General features: G+C 32.9%; 3 protein-coding genes across 11 annotated transcripts in view; all 3 read right to left on the reverse strand.

Annotated features, from left to right (window-relative positions):
- Nucleotides 1-346: 346 nt before the first annotated feature.
- Nucleotides 347-5,091, reverse strand: LOC110992433 (GILT-like protein 1). Its single transcript, XM_022258254.2, has 5 exons — nt 4,923-5,091; nt 2,630-2,761; nt 2,168-2,341; nt 926-1,066; nt 347-494 (listed from the first exon to the last, which is right to left on the reverse strand). Exons 1-5 carry the CDS (start codon nt 4,989-4,991, stop codon nt 357-359), a joined length of 654 nt encoding a protein of 217 aa, XP_022113946.2. The 5' UTR covers nt 4,992-5,091; the 3' UTR covers nt 347-356.
- A 2,370-nt stretch (nt 5,092-7,461) lies between these two features.
- On the reverse strand, nt 7,462-8,624 carry LOC123689287. The gene is made up of 4 exons (XM_045628694.1): nt 8,616-8,624; nt 8,163-8,351; nt 7,817-7,947; nt 7,462-7,602 (listed from the first exon to the last, which is right to left on the reverse strand). The coding sequence occupies exons 1-4, from the start codon at nt 8,622-8,624 to the stop codon at nt 7,494-7,496; spliced, it is 438 nt and encodes a 145-aa protein (XP_045484650.1). The 3' UTR covers nt 7,462-7,493.
- Nucleotides 8,625-10,439: 1,815 nt separating this feature from the next.
- Nucleotides 10,440-21,245, reverse strand: part of LOC110992402 (protein sprint) — a 158,477-nt gene continuing 147,671 nt past the window's right edge. For 8 of the 9 annotated variants that reach the window (XM_045628777.1, XM_045628776.1, XM_045628775.1 and 5 more), the window contains 10 exons: nt 19,691-19,805; nt 19,055-19,147; nt 18,724-18,820; nt 15,099-15,265; nt 14,855-14,959; nt 14,004-14,189; nt 13,472-13,603; nt 12,884-13,111; nt 12,206-12,413; nt 10,440-11,765 (listed from right to left, as the gene is read on the reverse strand). In XM_045628777.1, coding sequence (XP_045484733.1) covers nt 11,632-11,765; nt 12,206-12,413; nt 12,884-13,111; nt 13,472-13,603; nt 14,004-14,189; nt 14,855-14,959; nt 15,099-15,265; nt 18,724-18,820; nt 19,055-19,147; nt 19,691-19,805 — 1,465 coding nt within the window. In that variant the 3' untranslated portion in view covers nt 10,440-11,631. The remainder of the gene's footprint in view (nt 11,766-12,205; nt 12,414-12,883; nt 13,112-13,471; nt 13,604-14,003; nt 14,190-14,854; nt 14,960-15,098; nt 15,266-18,723; nt 18,821-19,054; nt 19,148-19,690; nt 19,806-21,245) is intronic. The other variant, XM_045628773.1, reaches the window with a different exon arrangement.

Genomic DNA, 21,245 nt, shown 5'->3' on the forward strand with positions numbered 1-21,245 from the left:
TTAACTAAAGGACCTATAACTCATATTTATAGAATTACGTGAAAAATGCGAGTTACTGCTGATGTTTAACTTAGATATGGTTAACTATGGAAAGAGTTAAAGTGAGGACTAAAAAAATAACTTTTTTTTATTCCACCTGCAATCAGCCTATTGGCTTTTATCAGATTTGAGGTACATAAGGGCAGTTAGGGAGCGCAAATTCAACAATTTTTCTACTCCCTCCGTAACACAAAAAAAATGACTTTATAACGAGCGTTTGTAACACCGGTCTAGTTCTAGGTTCTGGCGCGTATATTCCTTGAAGCAAACGATGTTATAGATTTTAAATAAAAACTACAAGGTTTTAATTGATATATTCACCGTTCATTTATTAATAAATAATTAAGTGCCATCGAATTGAATCGTTTCGCACACGGTTCGGCTTCTTTTAATTTTGAACACAGAGTACTTAAAAGATCCACTTGGGCATTATCTTGAATGTGTTGATCAAATTCCTAAAACAAAATAACATTATATCCTATGTTAATTACCTTGTTATTAGAGCGACAATTATTGCATCATATTTCATTTGATCTATGAATACCTACTTTAGTATATAGCGTTAAAGTACAAAGAAAAACTAGGTGAGACAAGATTTTTTTTTGTTTTTAGAGAATTTTGCCTCAATTTGATTGACGCAGATGGGTTTTAGGATCCGCAATAGTCTCTTTGAAACCGATGTAAGACTGTCGATCCTATATTTATTTTATTTTTATTTGCAGCATCTTAGCAGTATGACCTTTTTTATGTTGTAGAAGGCAAACGGGCCTCCTATTATCCAGGAGGATAACCTGATGGTAAGTGATATCGCTGTCTATGGATAGTCACATTACTAGAAGGCTCGCCAGTGCTCGTCAAATTATTTGAAATTTCATCTTATTCTTACCCCGTTAACAGTGATAGTAGGTATGAAGCTGGGACGCACTGTGCTGGTCAGGTATTCGCTGTGAAGTTGTAGCGTTGTCCCGTCACCTATTAGAACACAGTCTTCTACATCTTTAGGAGACAGTTTTGCATTTTGTACACACTGAAAGTGTTAAACAATTGATAAGTTTATTAAATAATATTTAAAGTAGTGAAAACCGTAGAAATATTATAATCTAAAAGTTTAATGGTTTCTGAGTGGAAGTAAATATAACTAATAATATAATAATATTTTCTTGTGCAGTGGAGGCCCGAATAGTGAGGCTGGCACGTTTAAGACGCGACGAATCTACGATGTGTGTTGCACAGAAGTACGATGCTTGCCTAAAGAAACGCGTTATATGAATTTTCAGGTGTTAACTTAATGTCGTAATTAAAATATATATTAATTAAAGAATTTATTTAAAAATATATTTATCTATTTATTTTAGTAAGTAAATTGAATTTAGCCGACTTAGCTAAATGCATCCAACCAACCAAAAATATTTAAATAACAAATATTTAATTTCTAATTGCGAAGTATTAATGCATACTGTGTCTTATCGCATTCAGTTGATAATATCAATAATTCCAATAATTACCTATTAGGTAATGTATATAAAGTATTGTTAGTGCCGCATGTTACGATTTAAAAATGTAATGGTCTGATGCTTTCATTTGTTTCAGTTAATATCAATTGAACGGGATTAAAAAGTAACTTATAAATGAGTTTGAAAGAGTTAACATATAAATTATTTCACCATGCCTCCTGCTGATATAGGACAAATCTTTGTTTTCAATTTATTTTAGTAATCTTTATGACTCAAGATGTCATATGGAACATGGTGTAATGGTTGCAGCTCCTTACAAAAATTGTGTAAAAAAACGATTAAAAAGAGTGGTTCTTCTCTTCCGTTCTACGCCCTTGATTTGAGAACTGGCAGTAAATGTAAAATTACAATCATTTAATTATAGTATATTTCTTTTTTTTTTTGACGTTCATAAGTGTACATCATGTTACCTATGTGAATAAGTGATTTTTGATTTGATTTCTCCCCCCCCCCCCCCCCCCAATCCTTCCAGTGATGCCTAAAAATCTCTTCTGCGACATTTGTTCAAAATGTTTGCCGGTATCTGTAGAACGAAGCCCAATCAACTAACTAACTTAACTAGTTCTGAAATAATAATAATTAATCAATATAATATTCATAGGCAAAGGTCTTACATGCAGATCTCCTTTAGCCCCCGACCTGGTTTCCATCTCACAGGCGACGTAAGCCACTTTCATAACATCAGTGTACTGCTTCATACGACTAAGTGCGCAGTCCTGTACCATGTTACCAAGGCACTCTGAGGAGCCGTGCTGGCATACGAAACCATCTTTACCATAGTTTATACTCTGTGGATCATTTGTTATAAGTAATACGTTAACACAGGTGTTTAAGTTTTTTTTGTTAGTTAATATGCGACTGAACGGCCTTTTTTAAATATTTAAAATATAAATTATTGCAAAATGTAAAATTTATCTTTATAATATTAGTTTATTATTTGGCCACCTCCTTATATAAACCATTTTGGCTCTGAATGGTAAATTCAAGAGTATTAAATAATTTTATTTTTAACGAAACTCGTAATATCTTTGTGCACATTATTTTATAGTCTATGACATATTTTGACGTGAACTCACCCTTGCCTTGCCGAATGGCACAAGTTGAAGTGTAATATAGTTGTGCAGTTGTTGCACTGTAGGCTGGAGTTGCTCGAGTATAAATCTTTCACTATCAGGACACTCACTCTCATAGTATATTGTTAGTCGCAGCTGAAAAAGATCATCAGCAGTTTTTAATCAGCTACCCTAGAGACTGTTCTGTTTTCCGGAATGAAAACTTTTTTTGAGAGTTGTCCTCTATACAAACCTCAGAGTTAAACAAATAAAAAAACGGGTTGATCGTAGAGGGGTGAAAATTAAGAGTTGTATGTTTTTGTATGCTGTATCATAAAAAAATAAAATCAAAAAATTGACTTAATAATAAAATTTATTAGTGGACCACCCTTAACATTTAAGGAAAATAGATGTTCTACGATTAACCGATGTGCACACAAAATTGCATGAAAATCGATTGGGGCTGTGTGGAGGAGTTTAATTACAAACATCGTGACTTGAGAATTTTATATTTCAAATTATTATTGCTGTCATCTGTGATCAATACACTAGATACATTGATGATAATTGAAATTATTTTTTCGTTGGGATCACCCATAGGAATCCCCACCGTATTGAGCATGGAGAGAGGACAATCACCTGGGTACTTTATACAATTTTAATAATTATATTGTACTGTTACTGTATATGTATTTGTGTGTGAAGTCTAAAGACAAATCTTGCTATGGTATCGAATAATTGTATGACCACTATAAGCCTTGTATCGCTCTCGAAAGCAACTCTATATTGAACCATCAAAAAAAACTTCTATGAAAAAATGTACATTCTATATTACTCTATGAACTTTTCAGCCCAACCATTATTGTTATAACATAGTGTTCTGATTCTCATCTTCAATAACCCGCAGTATTTGCTTTTAATTTTTATATATTACGTAATCACCAAGTCTAACTCATAAATAAATAAACTGTTTAGTGACAATTTGTTATCCTGAGCTAAGTAATATGTAGTCTATTGTGTATAACTGAATTTCAAGCGCTCGTTTTGTACATAAATTAAACACGAGCATTTCGAATTGCTTTTATTTATATCACTATGTCATTATAGCTTATGTTTGGGCGATATGACGAACGCAAAAACATATGGAGTTGAAACATTGCACCGAAATCTGAATTTCAAGATTTGAATAGACCATTATTCGTATATACTAAGAATAATAATAATCTAGAATCAGAAGTCACTAGTGCAGGATTTTGTGTATTTTAACAAAAAATGTAACGTTCTTAACAATTAAAGTATATATTTCAGACAATTTTCATAAGATCTCACAACAAACAATATATTATATATCCAAACTTTCTTCAAGAATAACATTATTCTATTGGTGAAGCAATAGTCTGTCTCTTTATTTTTAAACGACTATCGCGACCGACTTGATACTATAACATGTAACGATTTTAAACAAATTTAGAAACTGGAGTCGCAAGTACGGCTAGATCTAAGCTAGACAAGAAACGTTTGGCAACCGAGCACCTGAATATCACTAGAATTATAACAAGTTAACCAATATTAAAAAAAAAAAATCTACGGCTTAGCAGTGTTATTTTCTTTGTCTATGGACCTACGTAAAACCTTCTCTAGGTCCTTCATCGGGTACATATTAATATCTTAACATTGAAATAGAGAGGTAGGACTACTTTTACTGTCCCACATGTTCATTTTGATCTCGTATAGTTACTGGTTTGTACTGAGAAATTGCAAACACTAGTCACCTACTTACTACTTTGTTTTATAAAACATTTTGAAAAACAAATGAATATTTCTTGGTACTTAATCTTGGATTTATACATGTACAACTAAAAATACTAAAAAAATAAACCGAATTAATTATATAAAAACGATTGGAAATCGCAAATGCATTATTGTACCCTTAAGATGACATAATATATTTAAGTGAAGTAACTTATTGTCAGTAGAATATTAAAGATGGAAATGTGACGTAGGAATATTATGTATATTAATGATTACCTATTGTGTTCATATTCATTAATTATGTTATTCATATGTAATTAAAATTTAGAGTTGAACTGTTTACATAAAATTGAGTTTTTTGATCGTAAGATACAACCTTCAGGTTCGGAAGCATTATTTCCGCTGTAATATTTCTTCTATTAGCAACTATTTTCGTACGCAACGAAGCGAAACATTTATTTTCATATCTATTTAACTAGGAATATTAACAGTGTTGATATTTTACATAAGTGTAAATCGATACATTTATAGATTACAAAACTAATAATTAGTTTAGCATACAAACCTTCGGTCCAATAGTATTCACAGAACTAATTACTAGCACCGTCAACAAAAAAATCTCACTTATATCCATATCGATTCTTATCAATAAATTATATTCATTCGTATTCGAATATTTCTTGACGTCCGAACACTGTGTATGCTCTACAAATACTAATAACGTGTATCTTAATGTATTAACACTTCAGTATTATTTATTCAGCACTAGTATCATTTGTTCACAATTTTTAAATCGACTAGTACTGTTTTTATTTAGATTTTTGTTGTACGTTTCCCAAGTAAGCGGGCTTAATAATAATAGAGATTTGAAATTTTTAATTATTACAATAACCACCACTTATTAAGAATTATTAAGGAATGCCAAATAACTAAATATCATTAATGTAAGAAAATAACCAACCCGCTGTGCTTACAAATGCTAATCATTGTCTTCATCTATAGTCCTGTATTCCAGAGGCTATACTCTCATAACGACGCGACTATTTAGGTAATCGTCGGGTCATTATGCCCCTGTTAAGTTATAGGTAAAGAAGAAAGAAAAGGAACTGCAAGACCTACTCAATTAGACTTTGGAATATTCCTTAGAAAGCACCTTATTAATTGTTACAATGAAAGAAAATGTATATGTTCTTGACACCACATTGGAATAACTATTCACTCAATATTATAATCGGAATCGATATTAAAGTAGTCGAGTAATGTCAAAAGACGCGATTGTTTGTTTATAAGCGTAAAAAGGTTTTATATCTCAGCTGATCTCAAGTGAACGTTAGTAACAATTGTTTGGAAAAATATTTAGGGAAACTGTAACCTGCCTCATACATAGCTAGCTCCCGGAGCGACTGCAACACCCACACGACACTTTAGTGAGTAGGATTCTGTAAAAAATAAATCGTAAATGAAAAACATACCGCTTATAATTTCGAAACCTGACAGTATGGTTTGATTATCTTCGATATTTCTCTAAACGTAAATGTGATAGTTTTATTAGACAATTGATTATCTATTCATAATAGAAACACGTCGCCTAGATAACGAGTTCATAAGTTAGAGCGGTGTGATTTATACAAATGATAGTCTACCTCAATATGTTGCATGTTCGTACTTCACCAAATTTTACTTACGTTAGAGACGAGGATGCCATATGTGCTAGAACATTTAAATCAACATCCGCCAATTAACTCTATACTGGCCCTCGGCGTCATTTTTTCAGTTGGATTCGAGTGAGAACATAGTTTGGGGATACTAGATGGATTATATCAATTTCTGAGATATAGCAGAAATATCTATTAAATATCAGGCTTAGGAACATTTATGTGAGATTCTTATGTGTAGAGTGAGGTAATACGACACATTTTTTGTAATCAAGCAAATGATTAAGTATTATGTTAAAGAGAGATTCAGCTACGACTCCAGAGACACACCAAAAAATTGAATTGGGCCTTAGAAAAAAATTGCAACGTTTTTTAAGTAACGGTCCTATTCGGGGTTTGAATCACATCTGCAGTGAAAGGACATTGATAAACTATGTCATATTTCCTCAAAATTTCCCTATATTAAATTTTTTATAACTAATTAAATATTCTTACCTAGAAGTCTGTATTTTAAAATATCATACATATTTGACTGTACATTGTATAAACAACAGCGAACGATAATATAAATATCCAATATGGCTGTATTAAATAAATCAAATACGAAATCAAGAGGATGACACAGATGAAATATAAAATTTCCATTTATTTTTTACAAACATTTTGCTTGTTTGATTGTGTAAGATTTATTTTTTCACGCGTTTATACATTTTTCATTTTGTTGTTATTATAGTTCCATTTGTTGTTTACCCAAAATTTTGACGTGTTAGATGATTACGTCAAGAATAAAGAGGTTTTATGAAAATCGACTGACATGAATAATCTCTGTGTCTTTCCAACTTAATTCTATAATTTTTATAGTGAAAAAGCTGAAACCCCAGAATATTGAAATAGAATTTTGACTAGACAGTTTTGAGTAGAGTTTTGAACAGAAAGTCTATCTTGTTTGCCATTGTAAGATAATATACATACATAGTAAAAAATTAAAGTTCAATTTTAGGGAAATTGGTATGTATTTTATTGGTATGTTTTAACTTGTTTGCCATTCAAGTATTTGTATAACAACTTATATCAGATTATATCCATATGCAGTTTTAGTTAGAGAAACTAAGAAATCGGTCGTAGTTCATTATTAGTTTGTAAACAAAATAAAAAAAAATATAATCTGCAGCATGAGCAATGACATACCAACGTTTTAATAATATATTATGCATAGTTTTTTGTATTCAACACATTCAGGATACTATTGGTGCTATTTCTAACAGTGATAAGTAATACTATTATAAATTTGGATCGGATCGTGCGGATCTATTGAAACAACACATAATAAATTAGAACTCTTGTCAAAATTCACAAATCTAATTCATTAATAATATACTTCAAAAACTTATAACTTTTATATGAGTTCCAGTTTAAAACATTGTATTATAGTAGTAACTATTAATAAATTAAAAATTATTTGTCGTATCTCTTATCCTCGTTTATAAATGGGCAATAGACCGTTGATAGTAATTCTGTACATCTCCGTCATAGTTGTGTATTTTGGTCTCGTGTTGTTTGTAATTGTCTCTCACTTCGGTGCGAAAAGACCTAGAAATCAAATGATTTTTTTTATTATTCATTATATAAGTTAAAGTTACTTTGCGCAAGGCTTTCTTGAACGCCCTTTACATGTAAATAAACCCGCTGAGATTTTTGGCATATTGCACCTAATAGTAGTTAGCTAGTGCTTTATTTATTGTACCTTGGTAATTAAATAGTTTTAAGTATTTCATTCTATTATCATTTAATTAATTCATACTACCCTGGGGTCCATATAAGTTTATTGTGGGTCCTGATCTCTCTAAAATCCTCTTTAAATTTTTCTCTGTCGAACATTGATTTAGGTCTACTTAATGGTAAACTTTTATCCAAATTTGGTTTCGGTGATCTAACCTGTGAAGTGAGAGTAAAATTATATGAACTTTTAGTAAATAGCAGAGAAACAGATACACCGACAACTAATAACATCCCAACTTTTGTCGGGGAACGCGGACATCTACAATAATTAAGTTACTAATAATTATAATAATGTACCTACTACGTTGTTAACGATAAGAATTCACATAAAACCTAGTTAACATTTAGCGTGTAAAGGATACAACATTTACCCAAGGTTGTTTCGCACAAGTGTAATATGTGATCACATCCTTTGAATTGGAAATCTTATTTAAATATTCTGCTGAGTATGGACGATGGTGCAGTCTGCTGGTCGTCAGATAGGGATCCAAGTACTTTTCAAAACCCTCGTAGGTCGTGTCCAGGGGCTCGATGTTTTTGCGAAAAGATTGTATCGGAGGCTGTGAACATAATTCATAAAAATATAATTGTATAGAAAATATGCTGTTGGCATCATGATTTTAAAATAAAGATTTGCTGAAAGTTTTATCTTTAAATTATGCCCATATATTGTTCCCCGTACGGAGATATATGGACAAAGGTAAGAAATAATAACAAAAGAATGTCTTATTGTTGTAACCGTATTAATATGTCCTCAGGATAAGTCGAGACATAGTGCTAGGTAAGCCACATAATATGTCAAATTCTATACCTTTTTAACATACAGGATTCATACTCAGCACTGATGAAACACACATACATAGTGTATTATAGATAGGTTTAATTCTTATTAAATAATAACGGCTATCATAAATAGAATATAAAGCGACTGGAGCTTTCGTAATTTTAACCTTGCACATTTCTTGTCCTATACAATAGCAATCAGAAAGATAAAAATAAACTAGAACTTACTGGGTTTAAAGGTAAACTGGCAGGATGTTTGAATTGGTCCTTATCAGTCACTAAGCGACTGGGTAGAGACGGCTTAACAAATGCATTTTTTGTTTCTGACAGGCCAAACACTGTCAATTCTGGTGGATTACGGATTAACTGGAAATATGTTACATATTTTATAACTGGATACATAACGCGCGAAACATTAGATTAGATTTTGTTATTCATAGGTTTTATATTTACGTTTTCGCCACGTTTTGTTGCTGGCTAAGGCAGTTAGTGGCTATTTTCTATAGATATAATTATAAGTGTTTTTTTAATTATCTCTTTTTTATCAAACTACTTATATGTTGTCTCACTTCACTTCACGTATTTTTTATTGATTACCTTCGTGTCTGGAGGATGTATGTATAGATTATCTGCGCAAGAGTTATTCTTATTGAACCTTTTTCTTTCACCCTGCTTACATTTATAATCTACAGTATACTGAGATTTCGTGAATTCGCGTGTTAAATTGTAATTTCTGCTATAATTAATTTCCTCTTGAAGCGGTGATTTCTGAAAATTATGAAATTACTTAAGAAAGTATTTCATTCGCTTTTAAACATATTTATTTTAACTATCTTGTCACAATTAATAATATCAACAGTTAAGATATTCAAATTTGTTGACAAAGGTTATGTCTGAATAGTATCCCATTTCCCATAAAGGCATCTTGGCTTTAAAAATCTAATCACCTTTTCCGTGATTAAATAGTTTAATCGCCGTGACGTATTTTTTTTTAATCATCGTGTTGTAGCATACCGTGTGTCATGCACCTCTTTTAATGTAGGTACTTTATCTACGCTGTTCTATTTTTGAATTTGTAGCAATTAAAATTACCTGCAGTTGTTGAAGTGTTTCAGGAATGCCTCTCGCCTCACGAGCGATCGTCTCACTTGAAATACCGGTTTCATGAAACCTGTTTACAGGATAATTAGTATTCAACGTATCCCAATGGACTGTTAGCATTTTGTTTGGATAATTGGCTTTCATAACTGTTAGGTATTCGATTATTATTGTCATGGATACGAATCGATCGTGGATTTGAATTGATGGTATTTCAATTGACTCGCGCATGTGAATTTAACCTATATTAGTGAGCCAGATTTTGTGAAATGTGGTGCTACAATTTTTTAGGTTGGAGCCTCAGATTTTTGTATCAGTTCGGTGACGAACAATACTATTAATAGTAGGTGATCAGCCATCTGTGCCTAACACACACATTTCTCACTACGTTTTTCTTCACCGTAATAGTAAGTGTTAAATGTGTACAGACAAAGTACATTGGTGTATAGTTGGGGATCGAACCCAGGGATCAGAATCGTCCATACAAAACTTTATAATTTTGTTATACAAATGTATATCGTAAGGATATATATCAATAATATAAAAAAATTGTATTACGTTTCCTACAACGTCCGAGGTCTATAATGACAGACGTGATGGGAAAGGGTAGGAAAAGGAAGTGATGTACTCCCATAATGGACCTCAGACGTCAAACGGAACACTTAAATGTACCTTAAAAATGTATACCCCACACTATTTATTTATCATTAAACTCCTTCAAACATAACCATTGTGTGTAATTGGGAAACAAAAATAATAGTCAGGCAATTGGTAAAAATCATTTTATTTTGACAATGACTGAAATTATTATCTAACATTAAATACAAGATAAAATACACGCTGTACGAGTGATACCCATAATGTTAAAGAGATTTTAGTACAATTATAAAGTTAATATTTAAAAACGATTTCAGTCAGACACACAAACATTCGTAGCACGGGGATCTAGCTTCAGACTACATCTAAATGTTCGGATATCACTCTATGTCAGAATCACTGCTATTACAATCGTACAATAGAAAACGTAAGTACTTCATAAAAAAAAATATTACGGCTTCCGCTAATAGGCTTTTTAATTCTCGACAATTATAATGACGCAGATCATAGCTTGTCTGAAACGCTAAAGCCTCGAAAAAATATATTAAATCTCAGGCAGAAATTGGCAAATGTTAAAATACTATTTAAACCATAAATAAGTTAAAACGTGACTAGGATTACAATTACGGTTTAAATAACAAAGCATTTTATTAAGATTCATTTTAGTTGAGACACAAATTAGGCCTAATCAAATAAATCTAGCACTGAGTGGTACTTAAGCTATAATAAATTATTATTAAGAACTCTACGAATATACAAAAATTAATACAAATCTTACGTTACTAATACAAATTACATCACAGTTCAATAAACAATAGTATGAAAATGATCTTTAAGAGACTACGATGCGCATTTGGTGAGCGGTCAGAGTACACGAAATTTAGGAACATACATACACCTGATACCTTTATAAGGTTTTAAATAAATGGTCACTACTAACGAAATGTAAACGGTGATGAATCATTCAGTCATTACGAGACCTTACTTGCTAATTAGGTAAAAAAGCTACTTTATGAATGGGCGTAAATAGAAAGAGATATATCTCTACCTCGCGAGGAATTTGTCGGCGATCGAACGTCGATAATCAAATATTATAATCAATTATCGAATTATTTATAGAAGAGTTTTAATCGTTGATTTGAATCGATTTCGAGAATTACTCAAATTAGCTTTATATGTTTTAGAATTGGATATACGCAATCGCCAACAAATATCCACCGGGAACGAAGCTACAAATTGATTAATATCGTAGAAAATACATTCTCGACAAAAATATATTCATCCAGTTTACATTAATAATGAGCAAGACGAGATGAACTTACGATTATTAAATTCAGTTTCATAAGTGAGATTGGTTTTGTTTTATGGGTATGAAAGTAGAGCCTGTTGCGGCCACGCGATTTTCGCATCTATCCTCTTGTACGCAAGCACGAAGTTCTGACCACTTTTCTCTGACATTACTTCTTGTGGGCAGTCGTTTTCGTTTAGCATTGTTTCTGTTAATCAATAAATTAGGTATAATAGATTGTTATTATATTAATTTTGGGAATCAGAATTCCCAATATGTGCGAATTCATTATAGAAATTGGTTGAAATCAAATCTCTTGAGATCGTTCTTCGTTAGTAACGATTTGTGAGAAGTCATCTACGTTTCTAGAAAAATTATCAGTGAAAAAAGTTATTACCTATTTTTTTCAGTAATCAGAACGTGAAAATGGGCTTCTTAAAACATAAGACAACTGAACCGACAATTTATTATCAAAAATAAGTGAAGAGTGTCAAATTATATTCCTCTAAGTACGTCATTGTGGCGTAGGTGATTTTTTTTGGTGTCCAACCTATACTTTTAAACACCTTTTTCATACTTGGAATAGTAGAGCCAAAAGAAAAGCTACATCCATCAGAAGTAACATCTAAGCAGTAAAGTGTAACTTACCATGTCCGTCATGCAATGCAAAAAGAGCGTAGTCTTGCGGATTAGTAATGGCGGCGGCGTGCGCCAACGCACGACACAGATCGCGGACGCGAGCCGCCGGACGACACGGAAGCGCCACGCGACGGATCCATCCGCGACACTCGTCCGGCAAGGCCACTCGCACAACGGCTGCTGTCTCGCGATTACTACACTCGGAGCCGCGGCGACACTACACATACATAAATAAGAAAATTTATTCACGCGTAAAGGATTGTGTTTAATACTTTTGAAGATCACGCCAATCCTTAATAAGAATTACAGCCCTCACTGGGTTATTTTTATTTCATAGACAAGTAGGTTTCAGCCTTTTGTCTGACACGTGTCATACTTTTTTGAGGCATGTGTGATTTTGGATTCTGTCTATGTGCGCATCTATCATTCGTTGTATTACACACTGACAGACAGAAACTCAATTTGTGCACAGGTAGAGATAGAATCAATGACACTAGAAATGCGAGCCTTACGGTGAAGCCTCCTTAAGTGAAGACAAAAATTACTTAACCGATTTGAACGATGGCTTTAGCATATGCAGCCGAATCTGAGACAAACAGTCAGTAAACAGGTAGGTACTATCTATGTTTAAAAAAAATTACACCTTTATCAACAATTAGCCAATCGAATAATGAAAATAGTACGTACCGAAGCACTGCTATCTGATCCCGCCTCGGGCGCTAATCTTTTTAGTACGGCGACCGCCGAGAAGAGTGCAGTGAGGTAATAACCTCCTTCTCCAGCCAGCAATGCGGGTGGAAGTAACCCGGCCATAAGTTCAGCCTCCAGTTCAGCACAAACTAACCGGCAACGTGACACACACCATGCTAATACTGGGAGTAAGTCATCTGCACCAACTGCTCGCTCGCCACGGATCTGGAATATTTTTTAATTATAGCAATTATATGACTTAAAAATTAAGTTCGTAACTCAAGGCAGGCTTTTTGGTTCAAGGTTACTTCGAAGTAATTGTCAGTACGCATACTCTTAAGAACGACAACCTACTTTAAAAATATTTAGTTGCAGAACTCAATTTAACCACAGTGCAATTGGGAGAGTGGCCATATTGAACATATTTTGCCACAAATTTATTGAGAGCATATAAGTCACTAGTCACTACTCACATTATTCAAAGCGTGAATTATTGAAATGTTCGTTGGTCTCGATGGCGTGTATAATCAGTATTATAGTAATTTTATCAGTAAATTAAAATATTATTTTATAAATTGATCTTACCGCATTGAACATGGCAGATATAGCTGCAAGGAGATTCTCTAGTTTGTCCAAAGGCGAATCTGCTTCTTGCATTTTGAGAAAATGCTTTGAGATAACTGCCAGCACTGCTGATGACGGTACTTTTGTAGATTCCTAAAACATAATATTATATACTACATACTATCTGTAATATCTTAAATAAATAAATATAACATAAAACTTTGTTTTCAATAAAACTACGTTATATACATATATTTATGATATTATTTTGTTGTTTATTAATACATGACTGATGTTTTTTTTAAATATATTTATTATATTACCAATAATTAATTTAGTATTATATAATTTAGCTTCGTGCTTATCCTATCATTGCAAAATGGCAGTAGAGTGTACGCAAAAACACCCTATTACTATAGGGTGGTTTTGCGTATTAATAATATATAATAATAATAAGAAAAATATGGCGTGATTGTACTTGAAATTTACATTGCTAAAATATTAGGTATCGTTATTTTATTTAATAGCGCCTAGATCGTTAGGTCTTACATACCTTAACCCCTAATTGCAAGGCCGTAGCGTGTTGCGCGCGTTCTATTGCCGCGTGAAGTTGTCGAACATCGGTTGCATGCCATGATGCCAGCAATGTATACAGCTTAGAGCGTAGAGGTCGTACAACAAGTCGATGCATAACGCCTTCTAATATTGCGTCGATGTTTAGGAATTCTGTCGGTTTCAGCTGAAATATAATAGGTGCAATTTAGTACAATTTTCCATATTAAGAACTAGTCACTTCATTGTCCCATTCTTATTTCCATTTACATTTTTAATTTTTGGGACAGAACAAATATTTCAACTAATACGGCATGCGCTATAAATATAACTGCGGTCGCACGCTGAAAACAAATAAAAACAAAAAAAACTTTCTAATAAAGATGACAGAAAGAGGTCAACAAGAAAACAAAATGATGTGCCTGATTGGAAGAGATAAATATATTTATATCTAAATAATTTGCCTGCTGTTTATATTTTTATGTATACAGAATGAATGTGACTCACTAGGTCCTTTGATAATAATAACTTATGTATTCTATATTTCAACCATATGTAGTTTTAGTTAAAGTTAGTAACAATTCGGAATTAGTCGCTATTTTAGTTTTGGCTAGTAAACAAGACACAAAAATCTATAGTGGGCAAACACTATAGATTTTTGTGTCTAGTATACTAACGTTTTAAGATATTAATTTAAAACGATTGACATCCTTTTAGATTTTGTAGAAGAGTGTTTAGTGGGTACAGTTGTAAAATTATGTGAAAACAGGCATCAGACATCTCTACCGGAAATTCTTTTTTACTCGGTACAAACTTGGAAAACAGTTCAAAATTAAAACAAAAAAAGCATACCTTAAGCCTTTCCTTCTCGACTTCTTTTTCAAACTCTCTTTCGCCATGCTTCACGAGATAGTTCTTCATTCCCGACATGAACTGACGCATATTCCGCATCATAACCTGCAATTTATTTAATATTATTTCTATGTATAAACTCTTGAAGTCAGTGTTTCTTTGACGTTCTAAACTTACATACAAAATAAAGAAATAAATTCACCTAGCTTCACTGACAAATATAGTGAAAATATTACTTTCTTACCTGTGGGCAAGTTTCTTTCGAGTCCAACGTACAAGCAATGAAGTTATCGACGTTTTGAGCAAATGTGGTACTCTTGTCTTGGGCTAAATGTAAGGCGTACGCTCTGAGGGCGGCACCTGCCCCAAGGGACGTACGTCCGCCCCGAAGGGCGCGTACTCGTCCCGCTGCTGTTAATAAAAAATTAATGATTTCACAAAATGTTACCCTTTTAGAAAGTTATTTAAGAAAAAGATAAATATAAATATCCAAAGATTAAACCGGCCGGGTTATTGATTTCTATAATTGATGTAATAATAAATTTAGTTAGCGCAGTTGAACTTATATTTTATAAGGACTAACTTTTTGTTAGTTGGACGAATTTCTCTTATTCAGCAATTATTTTCGCAACGCAGTCTAATCAGTTATTTAACAACTAAAATCAGACAGTGACTTCTTGAATTATAGACCAAAATCAAATAAAAAACAAGTCTTTACCTACACAGATACGAATTAGTAATTTCAAAATCAGATTCATCGATTGGGATAACCTCATTGTTTTTGCGAAATATTTTCTTAATCGTTTTACAGAAGCACTTCCACACATCAAGAACACTTTTTAAAAAACTTTTAATTGGGTTGCTATCACAGATGTTCTCTTCTGCTTCTTCATCAGCGAGTTCTGCGCAATGGCAATCAGGTGGCTTCACTACGATTGTCGTTTTCCTACACTCCTTATTCTTACTTAGCTTCTTACAGAATTCCGTTAACGAACTCATCCTCGACAAGCGCTCTTGATATTTCGGCTCCATCAACTTTTCTTTTGACACAAACACCCATTCACTTTCTACAACAAATTCACTGATTGAATCACACTGGAAGTTTCTTATCGTTGTCAACGCGTATACCTCTTCTGTCACAGGCACTTCCTCCGACAAAGTCGGCTTTTCATCCAAACATATTTTGCGATCAAACCTTTCAGTCTTCCACTTCCTTTCTATTGGCTTCTCTGATTTTCCTCTGAACAATTTTATGAACCACTTCATGGCTGATGTCTCGGCGGTTTTTTCCCGCTACGACGAATGATCTAAATCGATGATTTCTCATTCAAATGAGCTAAGCTGTTGCCGGTACGACGGTCTGCAGCGGACTAACAACTCTCGTAGTATGAACCGTCGCACGCGCAGACCTTTACCCTTTAACCACAATTATATTTACTGTGTATTAGTATTTATAATCACTGATAACAACAGTGCACTGCGGTGCTATTGTTCGTGTCCTATTTAGAATAATATTAATTATATTGCAACTAATGAGTCATTAACTCGTTATCAGTATGAAACGGGTGTGAAACTGCAAATCTGTTTAGCTCTTATCTTGAAAGAGGTACTTTTATAGTCTATTGTTGTTAATTGAATATCAGTCAATTTGATTTGTTAGAAAATCAAATCAAGCAATTATAAATAATGGTGTTTGATCTTTTGTACTAAGTTCATTCTAGTCCGATCACGACTCGATCACTATACCTAATTATAATGACTTCGAATGCAGAATTTATTGAGACAGAATTATGTTAATGATATTTTGGCTATTCAAGAACTAATTAGTAATTGGCACGTGAAACTTTTACACAGTTGTAATAATCTTTTGTTTGGATAATGTTTTCTTAGAAACACGTGGTTTGAGCTTGTTGTTTGTGTTTTTGTCCCATAGTTGGTTTGTTTACTATATTGTAGTATACCAGCTGTCCGCTAAGCTAAGCTTTTGTTATTTTCTTATAAAAGCAAATCGCAGGTAAAACTGAGTATACCAATAGATACTTTTTGAACGTGGTTTAGACATACAAAATACCTTGAATACGTAATACCTTAAATTCATGACTCTTAAGATTAGCTTTTAGTTTGATTTTTTTTTAATTTTTTGTTTCACTTTACACTCAGTATTTCTTGATATTTTTCCTTACTAGGTTTGCCTGGAAAATATTGGCAGTTAAAGATAAGGCCGACCGTTGCCTTTTTAATTTATGAAATCTGAATGTATATATACCAAATATGTAATTCAACAGTGTTAATAAATCGAATAAATGTTTTGTCTGTTACATATCTTTCATATTTGGGTTGTGTTATCCCAACTAGACATTAAAACATAAAACGTAAACATCAACTAGGGTAATATTCAATATAGGAAAATATTTATTCAATATTAACTTCTATTACTCCGTACGATATTGTTAATAAGCACATTTAAATTTTAACAAAATGTTAAATTCAGGTAATGATTACAATTAAAGCAACAAAAATTTTACGCATTCAATAATAAACATTATTTGGATTTTCTAAAGATGTTTAATAAAGCAAGTCACAGTCCCAAAAATTGAGAATATATTAAGCGTAATTAGATTGAATAGTCTAATTCACACGGCGCCGTAATAGTGGCATGTGTTTGTATTTAGTACATATTTGTAGTAAATTATTACGTAGTAAATGTTAATAGTCATCAAGAGAAGCGTTTATACCGGTTCGATCAGGATCAGTACGTAAAGGTCATTTATTATAATTATTTGTTGAAAGCTACACGCGCCGTCAACGCGTCATTTTACTCCGCACTTGTAATTAATTTATCATAATAACGCACGTGTTCACAAGATGTGGGAATATCATGTAGAAATTAGCTTCAAAATCAGTTACCATATTTATATCTCTGTTTTGATTCAAGCACCTTTTTGTCACATTTTGTTAAGATACGCTGTGATAAGATCAGAGAAACTAGAATACAAATATTAGTTATATATGTCGCAGCCAACTAGCTTAATTAGCCGTTCAATTAACAGCCTAGCCATTTAACTAAACGCCGCCGTTTGACTAGCGGCCCGAAAGATGTTTATTGTTACAACTTACAACATTTAATAAACCTTGCTGGCTAATGCTTAGGCCATTCGTACGAAACAGTCATTATTTGACAGAAATAAAAAAGATGAAATGTATAGTAAAAAAAAATTTGTTATAAAATTAAATTGCTTGAGTCAAATTAACATTATTGTCACTACACCCTTCCATTATACTTCTTGTTTTTCATGTAACTTTGGAAAACACCACCAAAGTTGTGATTTCCCGGCATCATATTGAGTTTGAAGTTTCGCTAGTGGGTTGCGATATATAACATAGTTAGACATCAATCTGACTTACCTAATCCGCGATAATGAATATATAAATACATTTTAAATCTTATCTTATTCATCTTAAATTTGTACTATATGAGATGTCGTGTGTTATATGTTGTAGCGCGCTCGTAGAATTGCTTATTTTAATAATGGCATGAAATTGACCATATTAATCAATTGTTAAACTATTTAGTAATTTATCCAAACAGATTTATTTCTCTAAAACAGATGTAGGAAATGACTCAAGCATCGAACGTAAATATCTGAGTTTAATTATGCATATTACGTAATTTGCACATTTCAAATATTATTAACACTAAAATAAACATTTATATCATGTAAAAAGTAAGAAAATAATACAATATGAATATGCAGTGATAGAAAAGGAAATGGATAATAGAGGTTTGAAGGAAAGTTTCAAGCCCAATAAAAGTGTATATATTATAAGTAAAATGAATGTATACAAGTATAATCTAATTAATCAGTTACCTAGAAGTGGGTCTAGTCGGTCCCTGAAACTCTTGGCTCTCGCTGCAGCCGCCGGTCCTCGACGTGGTATTGGGGACTCCCATTCACAAACCTCCTCCTGATATTAAAAAAGTTTTTGTATGTTCATAATTCTCTCTTATATTTAAAGAAACACCCAGAACACTATTAGCGATGGAGCGTTTTTTATCTTGTAAAATATTCTATAGGATTTAGTAGTGATATAAATTTCAGGTTTTCGAGTATAAAAAAACATCTCTGGTTACAAACTATTCTCGTTTCAAAAAATAATTTAAAGATTTGTTATAACTGGAAGAGATTTAAAAATACATACATTTTCAAATTGTGATTGTCCATTAACGGGTAAAAGGCCATCCCACTGAGAACTGTCCCAGGGTTCAGAGAATACCGTGCCGTCATCGCTAGCCTGAAAACATACAACAATTTTACTAACCCGAGCTAGATTTATACTATCCTTTTGATTAAACGAAAAAATAATTCGTTTGTAATTATAATTTTACTTACGTAAAGATTCATAATAGGTATAGGTGATACAACTAAAACGTTGTATGCATATGCGTACAACGTTTTAGTTGTACGTATATGTAATATGTACGTACAACATACATTGTAATAGGTGGCGCGCAATTAAAAACATTTTAAATTTGAGAATTTGTAAATAGATGGCGCTTCACAGCATTTCCATGACGCAGGGATATTTTTTTTAATTATCGTTGACAATAAATAAATATTCTGTGCGTGTGTTTCTAATTAAACTAAATCGGCGAAACCGATTTTAGTGAAACTTTTTGTGAGAAACTGGTTTATAGATATAATAGAAGATTTTTTTAATTAAAAAAAAACTTCAAAAATATGTGTTTACAGCATCACGTCTGTAGGGGCCGCTAGTCTTATAAAACTAAACTATAGCAAAAACCAATATTCTTTGAATTGGAAAAAATTGCACTACCTGTTCGGATAGTGGTCTCAAGTCATGAACGTTGTCATAGCAAGACGCCCGCGGCGGAGATCTCACTTCCTCGGGAAGACTGGTCGGCTCCGATGTCAAACGGAGTTCTGGAAATCTGTAAATAATCAAATATCATACAATATATACTCATCCAATAGATTATCTCGCAGTAAGTAAATTAATATATGTATTAATATGTGGCTACGAAAATCAATGAGTGTGAATGAACATTTACTAATTTCGGATGTGAGTCAAGTCAAGTCAAAATTCATCTATATATATAAAAGAAAGTCGTGTTAGTTACACCACTTATAACTCAAGAACGGAAGAACAGATTTGGGTGAAAATTGGAATGGAGGTAGCTTAGAGCCAGGAGACGGACATAGGATACTTTTTATCCCGTTCGGCAGCGTTCCCGTGGGACTTGACATGAAACGTCAGTCACTATAAAACGTGGTATAACAAAAAAGAATAATAAAACGCAAATGATAGCTATGTAATTGACGTATAATGACAGCTATGTAATGACGTATATATGACAATTTGATATTTGTAAGAAATCAATATTCAAAATATTTCTATTAAATAAATAATTAAATGTAATGATAGTGCCATTGCCCATTCGTATAAACAGTGAAGAGAACTATAAAACTCGACATGGTCGTTTGTATTCAGTTCATCCAAATAATGATTAATGTTTCTATTTGTTGTTGTTGTCGAAAGACGCATTTAATCGAGTATTGGAGCGGGAACGTGAATATGATCACCAGGAATTAGATTTAGTAGTTCAAACGAATGTAACCCTGTTGAATTACCAACAAAAGCAAGTTTATGATACTTTAATGAAGGCAAACGATGATGAAAATGGCAAGACATTCCTCATGTCATTAGTTTTAGCAACTGTTCGGGCGAGATCCAACATAGCGGTTGCAGTTGCTTCTTCTGAAATAGCAGTCACATTGTTAGAAGGATGCCGTACGGCTCATTCAGAATTAAAATTACCGTTAAATCTTCAAACTATTGAAGAACCAACGTGTAATATTGCAAAACACTCAGCAATGGCAAAAGTTTTCGCGGCATCGAAAATCATCATCTGGGACGAATGCACAATGGCGCATAAACGTGCATTAGAAGCACTTAACCGAACATTAAAAGATTTACGCAATGACTCAAGATGTTTTGGAGGAGCAATGATTTTACTGTCTGGCGATTTCCGCCAAATACTGCCAGTAATTCCAAGATCTACGGCTGTCGACGAAATAAACACTTGCCTCAAGTCGTCAAACCTATGGCGCTATGTGAAGAAACTGCAGCTGACAACAAACATGAGAGTTACATTGCTTAATGATACATCTGCTGAAGATTTCTCGGAGCAATTGCTGACTATCGGTAATGGTCAAGTACCTGTCGATGAATGGAATCAAAAGACGATTTTATTAACAATGTGTTTCCAAACATTATTTCTAACTACAAAAATAATGAATGGTTGAGTGAGCGAGCAATTTTAGCGGCTAAGAATAAAGATGTAGATGACCTGAACTACATAATTCAAAAT

This window comes from Pieris rapae, chromosome 6, assembly GCF_905147795.1.
Source record: "Pieris rapae chromosome 6, ilPieRapa1.1, whole genome shotgun sequence".
Classification (NCBI taxonomy): domain Eukaryota; kingdom Metazoa; phylum Arthropoda; class Insecta; order Lepidoptera; family Pieridae; genus Pieris; species Pieris rapae.

Bases quoted from the DNA above. Each gene is read 5' to 3' on its own strand.
- LOC110992433 (XM_022258254.2), bottom strand. From the start codon at position 4,991: ATGGATATAAGTGAGATTTTTTTGTTGACGGTGCTAGTAATTAGTTCT. The intron at 2,762-4,922 runs GTTTGTATGCTA...GATCTTTTTCAG, and splicing joins TGAATACTATTGGACCGAAG to CTGCGACTAACAATATACTA. The intron at 1,067-2,167 runs GTAAGACCTTTG...TAACACTTTCAG, and splicing joins GGGCTAAAGGAGATCTGCAT to TGTGTACAAAATGCAAAACT.
- LOC123689287 (XM_045628694.1), bottom strand. The intron at 7,948-8,162 runs GTAAATGTTGTA...CTCACTTCACAG, and splicing joins CTTGTGCGAAACAACCTTGG to GTTAGATCACCGAAACCAAA. The intron at 7,603-7,816 runs GTAGTATGAATT...TTTGATTTCTAG, and splicing joins AAACTTATATGGACCCCAGG to GTCTTTTCGCACCGAAGTGA.